The following is a 17,353-nucleotide window of genomic DNA, read 5'->3' on the forward strand; positions in this document are numbered from 1 at the left end:
GCGAGCTAACTCCCTGCTAACTTCTAACTCCGTTAAATGTCATAAATTCCGTTTTCATGGATGCCTGGATGTTAAACTCAATTGTTACACCTGGTAGAGCAGAACGCTGATCATTTTATTAAAGATGAAAGACTTTAGACAGTTTTTCAACTCTCAGTAATGCCACAGTGATCGTTTGATATATGGACCTGCAGCGGAGTTTAGGCCCAGACACGGCTAGTGACGTCAGACTTAACGACCGGATAGCAAGATAATAACCACTCCTGTACCGATTGTGTGGGTACAATCTTTGTCTATTCAGCTGTAGGGAGCTCAGTTCTCACAGTCATGTAGGCACCAGCCTGATAATGAAGACACCAAGAGTGCGTCATGACCTTGAACACGTTTTACACTCAGTTGTTTTCTAGATCTTCACACTCATTCTCTGTTCAAGAAAGTCACAGTGACATATCAACAGTACACAGGGGTTAGATCATTACAAACAGTTTGTATAGTTTTCTACATGGATATGAATGAATGTTGAAATCCCATATTCTTTAAATCACCTGAAGAGTGGAATTATATATTTTAATTATTTAAACTGAAGAATCTCAAGTAAAACCAGAGCATTTGCACATCCATTCTACTTTGCTGTGTGTGTGCGCGTGTGTGTGTGTGCGTGTGTGTGTGTGCGCGTGTGTGTGTGCGCGTGTGTGTGTGTGTGCGTGTGTGTGTGTGTGATGAATAATGAACTGTCAGTTTAAGAGTTTTATTTAAAAAACCTGTTTCAGTGCCAAGAAAACCTATACAAACTAAAAACAGATGAAAATAGGGTTGATTTGCTGAAAGATGGGAGGATCCATGACACACGGGTCAATGGTTTCAGTTTTAATCACCAGTCACCAACTGCAAAGATTTGAACCACCTGTCTGCTGAAGACAAATGCAGCAATGAATGCAGCAACCCTGGCTAGAAGGTACTCATTCGCACTAATAAATCCTACAAATGTAGTGTGTGCTATTGCATAAGCACGCTTATTAAATCTGACAAATATTATGCTATTGGATACTGAAGAAATTTTGAGCATGCATAAGCTCCTTTAAGAGGACAATAGAATCAATAGGGAGAGTCATCAGAAGCAAAGAACTGAAGAGTTTTATGTTGTGAGAAAAAGGCTGAGATCAGGAGTAAAGATCAGTTGCACCACTGGCAGGAGAGGGAGGTGAAAAACTCTTGTGTTTCAGGGCGAGGCACAAACAGGAATTTGGCTCTGAAACAAATGCTTCCTAAGAGAACATACAAGTGACTGTGAGCGCCATGTCATGTTTGTCTTACAAACAACAACAAGTCATTATTTCTCTAAATGATATGCAAATCAACTTATATATTTTATTGTCTTTTTTATGCATCATATTTCCATTGCAATTAAATAACCATAACAATTAGAGACTATTTATTTCTTTATAAGTGGGCAAAAAGAATGTGGGGAAAAAATGAAAATGGATTTTTTTAAATCACTTTTCTAGTAGTGTGTCAGATACGTTTTTGAGCATCCCACTTTTATTTGTGGTAATTCACACTAGTTTTCATGTCTGGTTTATATGTGTTGTTTAATTCCATTCTAACAGCCACTAACTGGATCGGTCTTCGTAAGCTAGAGGAGCTGGATGTGTCTGAAAACTGCCTGACCAGTCTGTCCACAGCTGTCATGCACTGTTTGAAATCCCTGAGGCTCCTCGATGTGAGCAGGAACAAGCTGAGCACCTTCCCTGACCCCTGGGCCTGTCCACTGGTAAAAAGCCATAATTATTCCTTTCTGTTTTTTCAACACTAATATACTGCAGATGCAGTTAGCCTTGGTTTTTTCGTTTTCATTTTGATACTGATTCTATACATTCACCCACAGAGATCAGCCTTTTAGAAGTTATGCATAGTGACACTAATATATATATTTCTGTCTTTTCCTGTGCAGAAGCAATGCAAAGCTTCTTCCAATTTGATTGAGAATCTTCCAAACACCATCTCCATCTTTTGGAGGAATCATCTGGAAGAAGTAGACTTCTCTGACAACAGTCTGAAGGAACTTCCTTCATATATCTTTGAACTGGAGGTAGGAGCACTGATGTAGATCTTTTATCAGATATATTAATATTCATCAAGATGGAAAAATCTCTTAATTAAAAAACAAGCAAACAAACTGTTGACTACTTAAAGTAGTAGTAGTGATCTGAACAACCTTCAGATGGCACTACTTCTCTGTGAATCTTTTAAGTTCTGCAGTCTAAAACAAACACAGCATAAATCTGTTAGATGCAAAAATATCTGGCTCAGCCTGCAGATTATATTTGGTGCATGGATTGTAGTGCTCTTAATATAACAGTAGACATCCAAGCTTTAAACTGCTACGATCAGTCAATAAACATTATAACATAGTTATATTACTGTATTATACTACTGTGGGTAGACTGATGAGTTACAGGATGGGTAAGATAAAAAATGTTAAAGGTTCTTTAGATTTATTCATTTTCATTTTATTTATTTGTAGTTATTTGTCTCACAGTTGTGACACCGTTGGTTAGACAAACTGAGGTAGAACCAGCAAATAAGGAGGCAAAAGGGAATACAATATTAGTCTTTAAAACACTTTATCCTAGATGTTCTGATAAGTCCATTCCAAAGTAGTGGCTTAATCATATTATTGTATTTTTCATACATTCGTCTGAAGACTGTTTGGTCACTGCAGTTAGCAAACTTTCCCTATTGCTTATGACCTTATTGGCATTATTAATGATACAGTATACTTGAATCACCAGTGGGTGGCTGTACTACTGATCAGAAGGTTGGTGGCTTGATCCCTGGCTCCCCGAGTCCCTATCCTTGGGCAAGATACTAACCCCTAGTTGCTCTCGGATGCATCCATCGGAGTGTGAATGTGTGTAAATGTTAGCTAGTAAGCACTTAAAGCAATGAAGAAAGTGCTTGTGTGGATGTGGCATGCTGTATTAAGTGTTTTGAGAGTAGAAAAGTGCTGTATAAGAATCAGGCCGTTTACCAGAGACCACCTTAGCCATAAACAGCCAGCTGTATTTTCCTTGGATTGAAAAAGTGAATGTGTGGTTTGCAGTATCTAATTTGTCTTCTCATTCATTGTCCTATCAGGCTGTGGTCTCTTTGAGATTGTGTGAGAATTACATTACGACACTCCCAGCCCCCAATAAGTGGAAGTGCTCTAAGCTCAAGACACTTGATCTTTCTCAAAACCATCTGGGCAAGTACGTCCTGTCATCACAAACACAACATCATTATGTACATGTATATTTTGTCTAGTATAGTCAACTGGTCCAGAGGACTCATGCTGAGTCTAGCTGAGCTTTCATAACACTTCAGTGAATGAACAGAGTCGACTGAATTATTCATTAATTATTGATTTTGAATACTGTTATGAAATCTTGTTAGGTCAAGCTTTTAACTTCTATGGATAGTTTAAGCTCGTCATGTGTTTAATTGAGCTTAAGCTCAAAATATATAGATTAAATCTGTCACCATTTGTTTTTACAAATGAATTGACTCAATTACTGGCATTAAAATTCAGAATGATTCAGGTTTACACTAGTTTACAACTAGATTCATGCTTTTGGTGTAAACTGTAGATATAATATGCAGGGTGGGGGGGGGCTTCAGTGAGATTTTGCTGAAATTTCACTGAAGCACCTCAAAATGGTACAGAGTAAATTGTATGGTGCCCATGTGCTAACAAAAAAAAGCGTGCTCCTGAAAAGATGAATGATAGGTATAGAAATCCTCACATGGAAATTCGACAACCTTTGCATGTAGAACTCAGCAACCACGCACACAAAGAAGCCATCACGCACGTAAGTGGGTCTGCTTTGCATACACAGCTACTTTTCATGGTCTTGTGGGTGAATACCATGGAGCCGATTTAAAGAAACAGGTAGTTGATCTACAAAAGCTGGACAGAGCCATAGGAAGTCCTTAATCCTTAGTAGGACTAGTATCTCTTACTGGTATCTGCTCCTTTGTGCAAGGAGGACTAAGATGAGGACTGCCTCAGCCCTACAAAATCACCTCCAGCAGGCCAGCATTGTGAATATCTCTGACCGGACAGAAATGACTGGCATTTTCCAATGAATACCAAAATCTGACGCAGGTATTTGTTGCCACTTGCACAGAAATTCATCAACCGTTGCACATAGAATTAAGCAACCACACGCGCAAAGAAGTCATCACACACATAACTGTGTCACGCTGTTGCAAACTGGTTTAAAGAATTTCTTCTTTCAGCCGGTCTAGAGGCCACCCCAAAATACAGCCTGTTCAGTTTCTTCCTGTGTCCAGAGGAGAAACTGCTGCTCCAACAGACCACACCATAAAAGAAGGCTGATGCCACCATAGAGTCATAGAAGGGTTTCAGGAGCTCCCTCTGCACTCCAAAAACCCTGAGCCGTCTGCATAAAGCTAAGCTCTCAGCAACAAGCTCACCTGGAGCCAAAGATAAGCAAGAACCAGTCTTGTCAGAATCACAAACTGTTGAGGTCTGTGGGCTTCTGAAGATAAAACCAGAGCTATTGAAAAAGTTATTCACTTCATTCGCCCACTTTGTTTCGTAACAAAACAGCTTCGTGGGTTCTGAGGGGATCTCCTCCCAGACCAGAACCTAAAAACGTTCCTGGACAGTCTGGGGGACAACCTGGTGTCATTTAATGGGCCAAAACACAGACAGAGTTATTGTACTGGATTTGGGGGCCATCCATCAGGAACTGCCTGCAAACTCTTGCCGCATGGGGCCAGGCATCGTCCTACACTAACTAACCCAGGACCCACTGCACCAGCTTAGGCTCATACAATATGTCGAGGGATTATACCTTTATTCTTAATAGCAGTCATTGTGCTACTGCCTACTCCATAGAGGTCTGTGCTTCCATTCATGGATACGTATCCCCAAACCATCACTGACCCACCACCAGAACTGATCAAGCTGACAGGCAGCACAACATTCTCCACAGCTTCTACTGACCCTTTCACCTCTGTTGCATATGCTCAGGATAAACCTGGTCTCATTTGGGAGAAGCACAGGATGGACCCAACGATTCTGGTATTCAATGAAAAATGCCAGTCATTTCTGATTGGTCAGAGACATTCACAACAGTGGCATACTGGAGGTCATTTTGTAGGGCTGAGGCAGTCCTCATCCTGGTCCTCCTGGCACAAAGGAGCAGATATTGCAGCACAACTAAGGGTCTATTCGTGGTCTGAAAGCTGAAGGCTCTGCCTCCCATAATACTTTTAAATATCCTAGGAACCACAAGTAAAGCAGCTGAGAGCAAACTGCTCTTCTGAGTTGTTATGGTACTATGAGGTCTTAAAGATAATGCCATCCATGTAAACATCTGGTTAGATACCATATTTCTAAGATTTCTAGGGCCAAGTAAAATAATCTCAGATTTATCTGAATATAGAAGCAGCACATTGAACATTATGCAGGTCTTTATGTCTTTTAAGATATTCCTATAGTTTAACTAAATGGTGTGTGTTATACTGGTCCCAGCGCAAGAAAAATTAACCAGAGAGAAAGAGTCTAAAAAGTTATCAATATTATTGAAAGTAGCTGTACGTAATGATATGTTTCTGAGATGGTTATACTGATATATATAATAATAATTACATAATTATAAAAACCTAAAAACTGACACTGGTGTATAATCTGTGTTTCATTTTGCCTAGTCTTGTCTATAATCTCTGTAGAGATTTCTGAACATATAAATTTATCTTCCATTCTCAGTAATTGAGAAGACAAGAAAAGGAATAGCTGCATACAGTTTACTACTTTAACTCTGGTGAATCATCAGGGCTGTTGATTTTTAAAGTCACTGTTCTTCACACGAGTGGTCTGCTAATTGTATTTTAAAATGTGTCTATTAGAACAGAGGATAGTCCCAAATCCAGGAGACTGGCCTTCCTGACGACGTGGAACAGGAGGGACCCAGACCCAGGTAGAGGTCATTTCCCAGCTGGTGTGTGTGTGTGTGTGTGTGTGTGTGTGTGTGTGTGTGTGTGTGTGTGTGTGTGTGTGTGTGTGTGTGTGTGTGTGTGTGTGTGTGTGTGTGTGTGTGTGTGTGTGTGTGTACTAGTGCTGTCAGCGTTAATCTCGTTGAAATGACGTAGATGCCATAACCGCATTAACACAGCAAATCTCCTTTAGCGAGTGAGGGGCTGGACGGCGCTAACGCACTAACGCATTGACCTCGTGCAGCCCCACGCACGGGGCGATTTGTGCTAACTCGCTAACAGATTTGCCACGTTGACATCATTTTAACGAGATTAACGCTGACAGCACTAATATACAGCGGAACCCCGACTTACGAAATGAATTCGTTCCCGAGGGTCTTTCGTCAGTCGAAGATTTTCGTAAGTCGAAGCACCCATCGCGCCTTTTGAGTGAACGATAGGCTATAGGCTAATTGCTAACTGCAACAACAATATGTCGTTCAAATGGAACAGCGAAGCCCATGTACGAAAGCCAAGGGGGTGATTGATGATTCGGAAGGCATTGTAGGCATTCTGGGCTCAGCCAATCAGAGCCAGCGAATTTCATTACGCAGGTATTTTGCCGTAACACGGGCAGAAATATTGCCGTTAAGTGCCTTTGTAGCGTGAATATTCGTAAGTCGGGGTTCCACTGTATATGTATATGTAATTATGTAGCAAAGAACTGAAAAAATCTGAATTGAATTGAGAAGTTATAGGTGACTGAGTTGATCATACAGACAATCGGTCTTAAAGGTGCACCCTGTTTATGCATCTTCTGTAAATCATACATATTTGGTGCAGCTTCCCCTGGGTTTAGCCTGTGGTATGAGGTCCGGTCAACAGCATTGTCTTGTTCTAACTGCTTCAGACAATCTCTTACCCTCATCCTGTAACCACTACCTGGGTCTCTTTTTTTAGGGGCTCATAAGTATTTTTGTCACTTAGCAGTGACAAAGTTTTCTTATCATAGTCCTTCTGGTTTAGCAAAGCCATGCACCAACTTTTGTCTGCCAGAAGGATGAGAATGTTGTTGTCATTACAAGTGATGTGACTGCCTTCCTCTCCTTCATACTCTTGTTGGATGCTCAGGGCTTTTCGTTGCTGAGACAGGCCGACATCCTCGGGGTGGCATCCTTGTCTCTTCTGGCCGCTGATGACACTCTCTGTATTTTGCTGGTGTTTCTGTCACACAACAAGTCGGCCAAACGTCTGTTGACAAGTGTTTTCAGGTGTTTTAAGTACAAGTACCTAGCCATGCACTTTACCTTTACAAACATTTGTGAAAGAAATGGTTCTTCTAAAGAGCTGTCATTGCATACCACCACTGCAACAAGTCAGTTCCTGGAATTTCTTCCCTCTTAGATATTCCAGGATTAACTGTAAGTTGTATAATTGCAGAGTGGAAGCATTTAGCAACCACAGCAACTCAGCAATAAAGTGGCAGACGACATATAGTTGCCGAGCAGCGTTGCTTATTGCTGAGGCACATGATACTTAATAGCCTCCAGTTACTCGATTGACTGAAGAGTTCAAATTCTCCTCTGGTGTTAATATCAGTGCAAACGTGTACACCTGGAGCATCATTGCCAAGACATTCCTGTAGGTGGGCCATTAGTTACCCAGTGCTTTTGTGTATGTAGTATAGTATGTGGTTAAACTGTATCTTCCTGTGTGTGTTTGAGCAAATTTGCTATCTGTGGCTCTGTTCTTTTAGTGTGTGCAATAGAGTTCCCTGATGTTCTGCGTGATTCACTGGAATTGCTCTACTTGAATGACAACCAGCTGGAATGTGTTCCCCAATCAGTCTGTGGTCTGCACAATCTCAATGAACTCTACCTCTCAAAGTAAGTTCCCCTGTCTGTCTGCCAACCCCCACCTGTCCTTCCTCATGTTTCACACTGTTGTTATTGATACAAATTTTAAGAAGTTACAAACCTCAAAATTGTTTTTTTTTTTGTTAACAATATATGGGATGTGCAGGTTACAGACCAATTTTTGTAGGGGAAAAATCACATGTATATTTTCCTGAGATACAAAGTCAAAACAGTACCCAGCAGTGTAGTGTACAGTGCTGCATCGAAGCATGAACGTCGACTGGAAGAGAAAAGTGTGGTAGGAACAGATGCCCAAGAAGCAGGGATGATCACAGCCTTGAGATGATTTTTAGAACTAGGAAAGGCTTAAAAATGAGTAGACTGAGGCTGGTGTCCACTCCACACAGGTGTCATCAGGAAAGGTGATATAGCTGTTGGTCACATGACCAATAACCTCCAATCCATCCATCCATCCATCCATCCATCTTCATCCGCTTTGTCCGGGGCCGGGTCGCGGGGGCAGCAGCCTAAGCAAAGAGGCCCAGACCTCCCTCTCCCCAGCCACCTCCTCCAGCTTATCCGGGGGAATACCAAGGCGTTCCCAGGCCAGCCGAGAGATATAATCTCTCCAGCGTGTCCTGGGTCTGCCCCGGGGCCTCCTCCCGGTGGGACATGCCTGGAACACCTCACCCAGGAGGCGCCCAGGGGGCATCCTTGTCAGATGCCCGAACCACCTCAGCTGGCTCCTTTCGATGTGGAGCAGCAGCTGCTCTACTCTGAGCCCCTCCCGGATGGCCGAACTTCTCACCCTATCTCTAAGGGAGAGGCCAGCCACACTTCGGAGGAAGCTCATTTCTGCCGCTTGTATCCGCGATCTCGTTCTTTCGGTCACTACCCACAGCTCGTGGCCATAGGTGAGGGTAGGGACATAGATCGACCGGTAAATTTAGAGCTTCGCTTTTACACTCAGCTCCCTCTTCACCACGACGGACCGGTGCAGCGTCCGCATTACTGCAGCTGCAGCCCCAATCCGTCTGTCGACGGACCTCCAATCCAATCAATCTTATATTGCACAAACATCAACATATATATATATATATATATACACATACATACATACATACATACATACATACACACACACACACACACACACACACACACACACACACACATATATACATATACAAACACCCAGCACGCCCCTGCGGGCGGTTTATCCTTCAAGCTCGGGTCCTCTACCAGAGGCCTGGGAGCTTGAGGGTCCTGCGCAGTATCTTAGCTGTTCCCAGGACTGCGCTCTTCTGGACAGAGATCTCCGATGTTATTCCCGGGATCTGCTGGAGCCACTCGCCTAGCTTGGGAGTCACCGCACCTAGTGCTCCGATTACCACGGGGACCACCGTTACCTTCACCCTCCACATCCTCTCGAGCTCTTCTCTGAGCCCTTGGTATTTCTCCAGCTTCTCGTGTTCCTTCTTCCTGATATTGCTGTCATTCGGAATTGCTACATCGATCACTACGGCCGTCTTCTTCTGTTTGTCTACCACCACTATGTCCGGTTGGTTAGCCACCACCATTTTGTCCGTCTGTATCTGGAAGTCCCACAGGATCTTAGCTCGGTCATTCTCCACCACCCTTGGGGGCATCTCCCATTTTGACCTCGGGACTTCCAGGTTATACTTGTCACAGATGTTCCTGTACACTATGCCGGCCACTTGGTTATGGCGTTCCATGTATGCCTTGCCTGCTAGCATCTTGCACCCTGCTGTTATGTGCTGGATTGTCTCTGGGGCATCTTTACACAGCCTGCACCTGGGGTCTTGCCTGGTGTGATAGACCCCAGCCTCTATGGATCTTGTACTCAGAGCTTGTTCTTGTGCTGCCATGATTAGTGCCTCTGTGCTGTCTTTCAGTCCAGCTTTGTCCAGCCACTGGTAGGATTTCTGGATATCAGCCACCTCCTCTATCTGCCGGTGGTACATACCGTGCAGGGGCCTGTCCTTCCATGATGGTTGCTCGTCTCCCTCCTCTTTCTTGGGTTTCTGCTGCCTGAGGTATTCACTGAGCACTCGGTCAGTTGGGGCCATCTTCCCAATGTATTCTTGGATGTTCGTTGTCTCATCCTGGACTGTGGTGCTGACACTCACCAGTCCCCGGCCCCCTTCCTTCCGCTTAGTGTACAGCCTCAGGGTGCTGGACTTGGGGTGAAACCCTCCATGCATGGTAAGGAGCTTTCTTGTCTTTATGTCAGTGGCTTCTATCTCCTCCTTTGGCCAGCCTATTACCCCAGCAGGGTACCTGATCACGGGCAGGGCGTACGTGTTGATGGCCCGGATCTTGTTCTTACCGTTCAGCTGACTCCTCAGGACTTGCCTGACCCTCTGCAGGTACTTGGTGGTTGCAGCTTTTCTAGCGGCCTCTTCATGGTTCCCATTCGCCTGCGGGATCCCCAGGTACTTGTAACTGTCCTCTATGTCTGCAATGTTGCATTCTGGTAGTTCAATCCCCTCAGTTCTGACTACCTTCCCTCTCTTTGTTACCATCCGACTACACTTCTCCAGTCCGAACGACATTGCAATGTCATTGCTGTATAGCCTGGTAGTGTGGATCAGTGAATCGATGTCTCGTTCACTCTTGGCATACAGCTTGATGTCATCCATGTACAGGAGGTGGCTGACAACTGCTCCGTTCCGTAGTCGGTATCCGTAGCCAGTCTTGTTAATGATCTCACTGAGGGGGTTCAGGCCTATGCAGAACAGCAGTGGGGACAGAGCATCTCCTTGGTAGATCCCGCACTTGATGGTGACTTGTGCTATGGGCTTGGAGTTGGCCTCTAGTGTTGTCCGCCACATCCCCATTGAGTTCCTGATGAAGGCTCTTAGGGTCCCATTGATCTTGTACAATTCTAGGCATTCCAGTATCCAGCTGTGGGGCATTGAGTCATAGGCCTTCTTGTAATCAATCCAGGCAGTGCACAGGTTGGTCAGTCTGGTCTTGCAGTCTCGGCTGACTGTTCTGTCTACCAGTAGCTGGTGTTTTGCACCTCTGGTATTCTTGCCAATTCCTTTCTGTGTCCCGCTCATGTATTGACCCATGTGCCTGTTCATCTTAGCCGATATGATGCCTGACAGGAGCTTCCATGTAGTACTGAGGCAGGTTATTGGTCGGTAGTTGGAGGGGACCGGTCCCTTCTTGGGGTCCTTGGGGATCAGGACCGTCCGACCTTCGGTTAGCCATTCCGGGTGTCTCTCGTTAACTAGCAGCTGGTTCATTTGTGCTGCCAGACGCTCGTGGAGTGCAGTCAGCTTCTTTAGCCAGTAGGCGTGAACCATGTCGGGCCCTGGTGCTGTCCAACTCTTCATACTGGAGACCCTTTCTTGGATATCTGCCACTGTGATGGTTACTGGACCCTGTTCAGGGAGGTCGCTGTGGTCTGCCCTCAGATCCACTAGCCACTGAGCATTGCTGTTATGGGTTGCATCCTTCTCCCATATGCTCTTCCAGTATTGTTCCGTCTCCAGCCTTGGTGGTGCTGTTCTCTTATTATTATTGTTCCCTTGCCACTGAGAGTACACCTTTGCTGGTTCTGTGGAGAACAGCTGGTTTATTCTCATATATATATATTAGGGGTGCAACGATACACAAAATTCACGGTTCGGTTCGATACTTTGGTGTCACGGTTCGATATTTTTTCGATACAAAAAAAATGTTCATGCCTTTTTTAATTTGTCATTTATTAAAATTATAAATATATATTTTAACTCAAAAGTACAGTTTTTAAATTTAACCCTAACCCTTGTGCGTGTTTTTTTTATTTTGACAGCGAATGCGCACCTGCGGACCACTTATGTGCAGCCCTGGTTATTTAGCTCATCATATTGCAGCCACAGAAATTCTTTTGTCCATGAAACCATAAAGCTGCACTTTCTTTTTGCCTTATAGTCTGATTTGTCATAACTTCTCCGTTTTGTGGTAAGCTTTTCTTTGGCTGTCACTTCTTCACCCTGACCTGTCTTATTTGGCTCAGCAGAACTGAAATGCTTTTACACGCTCACTCACATAAGCTCAGCGATTCTCTGCGCGATCAACCTCTCACATGTTTAAGCTTGCTGCGGGAGATTTCACTTGTCATGTTTGCATAGTAAGCTAACGATTAATAAGACGATGTCAGAGGAATTGGTGCACAAATTATCATCACTCACAGATCAGTGCTGTCGCTCTCTATACACAGTTCGCGCGATTGCAAAGTGAAAGCAAAAAAACAAGCGCAAATTCAAACGCGACTTCAATATGTCACATATTGACAGTGGCTCACCGATGCCAATGACATAATTACCCAGCTACATTTCTGAAAGAATGCAAAAGCATTGACATATATTTTTCCTTCCTACGGGCAGGGCAGCGATAGATTTTGGTAGCCCGACTGAAAAAATCGCTAGCTCCAGGACGTCGGGCTAGCGATATTACAAGCCCTGTATCTGATTGAGGAATCACTCATCTTTGGAAAAGAGAGTTTATTACAGAGAAATGTCTCTTTCCAAAATAAAAGCTATACTATCCGCTTCTTCTGGGCTATATTCTCAGCAGCATAAGGAGAATCATGTGCTAACAGCTGTCTAAATGACTCGGCTAAAGTTAGTAGCATGCTTGCTTGTTTTTGTCTGCTTCCACTTGTCTTTGCACTAGGATGATGTCAGCGTAAATGTGCAGTCATATTCGTTGTGTTCCCACTAGTGCTGTCAGCGTTAATCTCGTTGAAATGACCTTAACGCCACAACACGGCAAATCTCCGTTAACGAGCTACCGCCGATCGCTCCGTGCATGGGGCTAGACGGCCAACACGTTAACGAGCTAACTGCGCTAACACACTAGTTCCCACCCATGTAATTGAGCATTGCGTGGCACATCCAACATACTGTTTTACTTTAGTCCATGACTCGCTTACCTTCAGGGTCATACGTCACATGAAAACCAAAATAATTCCAAACGCCAGATCTGAATGAGGGTCCATGTTACAAGGAGAGCTTAACTTCTGTCTCGCTAGCTTGCCCTGCACTCTTCCTTCTGACGATGCTGTCTGTGTTGAGCGCTCAGTGAATCTGCGTTCGACTACTCCGCCTAGGCTGCACTGTCGAGCCTAGGCGGAGTAGGCTCGACAGATATATATATATATATATATATATATATATATATATGTATATGTGTATGTGTGTGTGTGTATATATGTATATATATATGTATATATGTGTGTATATATATATGTGTATATATTAGGGGTGCAACGATATTCGTATCGATATTGAACCGTTCGATACAGTGCTTTCGGTTCGGTACACATATGTATCGAACAATACAAAATTTGTAATTTATTTTATCAACTTTCCTTCTGACGATGCTGTCTGTGTTGAGCGCTCAGTGAATCTGCGTTCAACTACTCCGCCTAGGCTCGACAGTGCAGCCTAGGCGGAGTAGTCGAACGCAGATTCACTGAGCGCTCAACACAGACAGCATCGTCAGAAGGAAGAGCGCAGGGCAAGCTAGCGAGACAGAAGTTAAGCTCTACTTGCAACAGGCAAATTGAACCTCATTCAGATCTGGCGTTTGGAATTATTTTGGTTTTCATGTGACGTATGACCCTGAAGGTAAGCGAGTCATGGACTAAAGTAAAACAGTATGTTGGATGTGCCATGCAATGCTCAATTACATTGGTGTGAACTAGTGTGTTAGCGCAGTTAGCTCGTTAACGTGTTTGCCGTCTAGCCCCATGCACGGAGCGATCGGCGGTAGCTCGTTAACGGAGATTTGCCGTGTTGTGGCGTTAAGGTCATTTCAACGAGATTAACCTGAAAGCACTAGTGGGAACACAACGAATATGACTGCACATTTACGCCGACATCATCCTAGTGCAAAGACAAGTGGAAGCAGACAAAAACAAGCAAGCATGCTACTAACTTTAGCCGAGTCATTTAGACAGCTGTTAGCACATGATTCTCCTTATGCTGCTGAGAATATAGCCCAGAAGAAGCGGATAGTATAGCTTTTATTTTGGAAAGAGACATTTCTCTGTAATAAACTCTCTTTTCCAAAGATGAGTGATTCCTCAATCAGATACAGGGCTTGTAATATCGCTAGCCCGACGTCCTGGAGCTAGCGATTTTTTTCAGTCGGGCTACCAAAATCTATCTCTTCCCTGCCCGTCGGGCTATTGTAGGAAAAATATATGTCAATGCTTTTGCATTCTTTCAGAAATGTAGCTGGGTAATTATGTCATTGACATTGGTGAGCCACTGTCAATATGTGACATATTGAAATCGCGTTTGAATTTGCGCTTGTTTTTTTGCTTTCACTTTGCAATGGTGCGAACTGTGTATAGAGAGCGACAGCACTGATCTGTGAGTGATGATAATTTGTGCACCAATTCCTCTGACATCGTCTTATTAATCGTTAGCTTACTATGCAAACATGACAAGTGAAATCTCCCGCAGCAAGCTTAAACATGTGAGAGGTTGATCGCGCAGAGAATCGCTGAGCTTATGTGAGTGAGCGTGTAAAAGCAGCAGGATATATATTTTAGTTCTGCTGAGCCAAATAAGACAGGTCAGGGTGAAGAAGTGACAGCCAAAGAAAAGCTTACCACAAAACGGAGAAGTTATGACAAATCAGACTATAAGGCAAAAAGAAAGTGCAGCTTTATGGTTTCATGGACAAAAGAATTTCTGTGGCTGCGATATGATGAGCTAAATAACCAGGGCTGCACATAAGTGGTCCGCAGGTGCGCATTCGCTGTCAAAAATAAAAAAAAACAACGCACAAGGGTTAGGGTTAAATTTAAAAACTGTACTTGAGTTAAAATATATATTTATAATTTTAATAAATGACAAATTAAAAAGGCATGAACATTTTTTTGTATCGAAAAAATATCGAACCGTGACACCAAAGTATCGAACCGAACCGTAAATTTTGTGTATCGTTGCACCCCTAATATATATGTATGTGTATATATGTATATATATATATACACACACACACAGTGGGGCAAAAAAGTATTTAGTCAGCCACCGATTGTGCAAGTTCCCCCACTTAAATGATGACAGAGGTCAGTAATTTGCACCAGAGGTACACTTCAACTGTGAGAGACAGAATGTGAAAAAAAAATCCATGAATTCACATGGTAGGATTTGTAAAGAATTTATTCGTAAATTAGGGTGGAAAATAAGTATTTGGTCACCTCAAACAAGGAAAATCTCTGGCTCTCACAGACCTGTAACGTCTTCTGTAAGAAGCTTTTCTGTCCCCCACTCGTTACCTGTATGAATGGCACCTGTTTGAACTCATCATCTGTATAAAAGACACCTGTCCACAGCCTCAAACAGTCAGACTCCAAACTCCGCCATGGCCAAGACCAAAGAGCTTTCGAAGGACACCAGGAAAAGTATTGTAGACCTGCACCAGACTGGGAAGAGTGAATCTACAATAGGCAAGCAGCTTGGTGTGAAAAATCAACTGTGGGAGCAATCATCAGAAAATGGAAGACATACAAGACCACTGATAATCTCCCTCGATCTGGGGCTCCACGCAAGATCTCATCCCGTGGGGTCAAAATGATCATGAGAACGGTGAGCAAAGATCCCAGAACCACACGGGGGGACCTGGTGAATGACCTGCAGAGAGCTGGGACCAAAGTAACAAAGGTCACCATCAGTAACACACTACAACGGCAGGGAATCAAATCCCGCAGTGCCAGACGTGTTCCGCTGCTGAAGCCAGTGCATGTCCAGGCCCGTCTGAAGTTGCCAGAGAGCACATGGATGATACAGCAGAGGATTGGGAGAATGTCATGTGGTCAGATGAAACCAAAGTAGAACTTTTTGGTATAAACTCAACTCGTCGTGTCTGGAGGAAGAAGAATACTGAGTTGCATCCCAAGAAAAACAACCTACTGTGAAGCATGGGGGTGGAAACATCATGCTATGGGGCTGTTTTTCTGCCAAGGGGACAGGACGACTGATCCGTGTTAAGGACAGAATGAATGGGGCCATGTATCGTGAGATTTTGAGCCAAAACCTCCTTCCATCAGTGAGAACTTTGAAGATGAAACGAGGCTGGGTCTTCCAACATGACAATGATCCAAAACACACCCCCGGGCAACAAAGGAGTGGCTCCGTAAGAAGCATTTGAAAGTCCTGGAGTGGCCTAGCCAGTCTCCAGACCTCAACCCCATAGAAAATCTGTGGCGGGAGTTGAAAGTCCGTGTTGCTCGGCGACAGCCCCAAAACATCACTGCTCTCGAGAAGGACTGAATGTAGTTTCTCTCTGGCTGAATCAGTAATCCTGGAGGCATCCGGGAGCTTCCAACAGATGTATAATCGTGTATACATGACTATTGAAATGTAGTTTCTCTGGAATCAGTAATCCTGGAATCCGGGAGCTTCCAACAGAGCTTGGTCAGCTCTCCAGTCTGTGGCACCTGGACATCGAAGACCTCAACATTACTAATGTTCCACACGAAATAAGAAAAGAAGGTATTTCCACCTGCGTTTTCTGTTCAATGACTGTGTCTAATCGAGGGGTTTGTATGTGCCGGCTTCTTTTTTTTGGTTTTTTGTTTATAGTCTGTTGTTCATAACATTTATATTGGTTCTTACCTCATCATATGTTGCTTTACAAACACATGCAAGGAGTGAAAATTCAAAATTACTTTTTTTATAAATGTACATGAACAATTAAAAAAGTTAGCATAAGTTCTAAGCATTGCATTTAAAAGTAAATTGAAGTGTGCTGGGTTTGTTGCCAGCTGTTATTTCCTGTCATTGTGAGATGTGATCATATTCTCTAACGCTGGTTTCGCAGGTCCTGCATCGGTCCTGGCTTTCCTCCGGGCACAGCTTCGAAAAGCAGAGCGTTGTAAACTGTTAAAGATGCTGGTGATTGGTCCACCACGGCAGGGCAAGTCAGCCCTCCTCGAGGCTCTGCAGACTGGCAAAGCCTCCCCCTTCACCCCAGCAGAATGTAGCATCTCCACCTCCATCTGGGAGCTGGATAAACCTAGTGGAGGCAAGAACAAAGTGAGGGAAACCGACATTATGTAGTATTTATGCACGCACACACAGATATTTCTATTAATCATTTTATGACCCTTATATGGTCTAAATTTTAGAGATAAAAAAATCTGCACAGTGCACTGTGGTCAGGGACCCCTGCAACTACTCGATTACGCTCTTAAGCAAGGACAAACATCTCTCCACTCAAAGTTAGTTTGCATCTTTGTGGAGAAGGATTCATACTGTGCTATGATTAGCTTAAACACTACCATGAAAGAAAATCATTTCTGACATGACAAGAAATTCTTTGGACTGTTAAACCAAAGGGGTTGGGGTGGGTACAAAAATACAAAGGGATCCACTTTTATTTTCAATTTTAATGAAAGTAATAAACTTATTTACAGTGGGGGGTTTTTTTGCACTGGTTAGTTGTATTCCGAGATCATCATCACCTATTCTCAAATTCAG

General features: G+C 43.6%; 1 protein-coding gene across 2 annotated transcripts in view; it reads left to right on the forward strand.

Moving 5' to 3' along the window:
* The window catches only part of lrrk1 (leucine-rich repeat kinase 1), an 83,596-nt gene that overhangs the window by 24,861 nt on the left and 41,382 nt on the right, over positions 1–17,353 (forward strand). For both annotated transcript variants that reach the window (XM_040002199.1, XM_040002197.1), the window contains exons 9-15: positions 1,608–1,771; positions 1,952–2,089; positions 3,139–3,251; positions 5,920–5,990; positions 7,742–7,871; positions 16,254–16,366; positions 16,695–16,909. In XM_040002199.1, coding sequence (XP_039858133.1) covers positions 1,608–1,771; positions 1,952–2,089; positions 3,139–3,251; positions 5,920–5,990; positions 7,742–7,871; positions 16,254–16,366; positions 16,695–16,909 — 944 coding nt within the window. The remainder of the gene's footprint in view (positions 1–1,607; positions 1,772–1,951; positions 2,090–3,138; positions 3,252–5,919; positions 5,991–7,741; positions 7,872–16,253; positions 16,367–16,694; positions 16,910–17,353) is intronic.

The sequence above is a fragment of the Simochromis diagramma genome, unplaced genomic scaffold (assembly GCF_900408965.1).
Source record: "Simochromis diagramma unplaced genomic scaffold, fSimDia1.1 OVJJ01000430.1, whole genome shotgun sequence".
In the NCBI taxonomy this organism is placed as follows: domain Eukaryota; kingdom Metazoa; phylum Chordata; class Actinopteri; order Cichliformes; family Cichlidae; genus Simochromis; species Simochromis diagramma.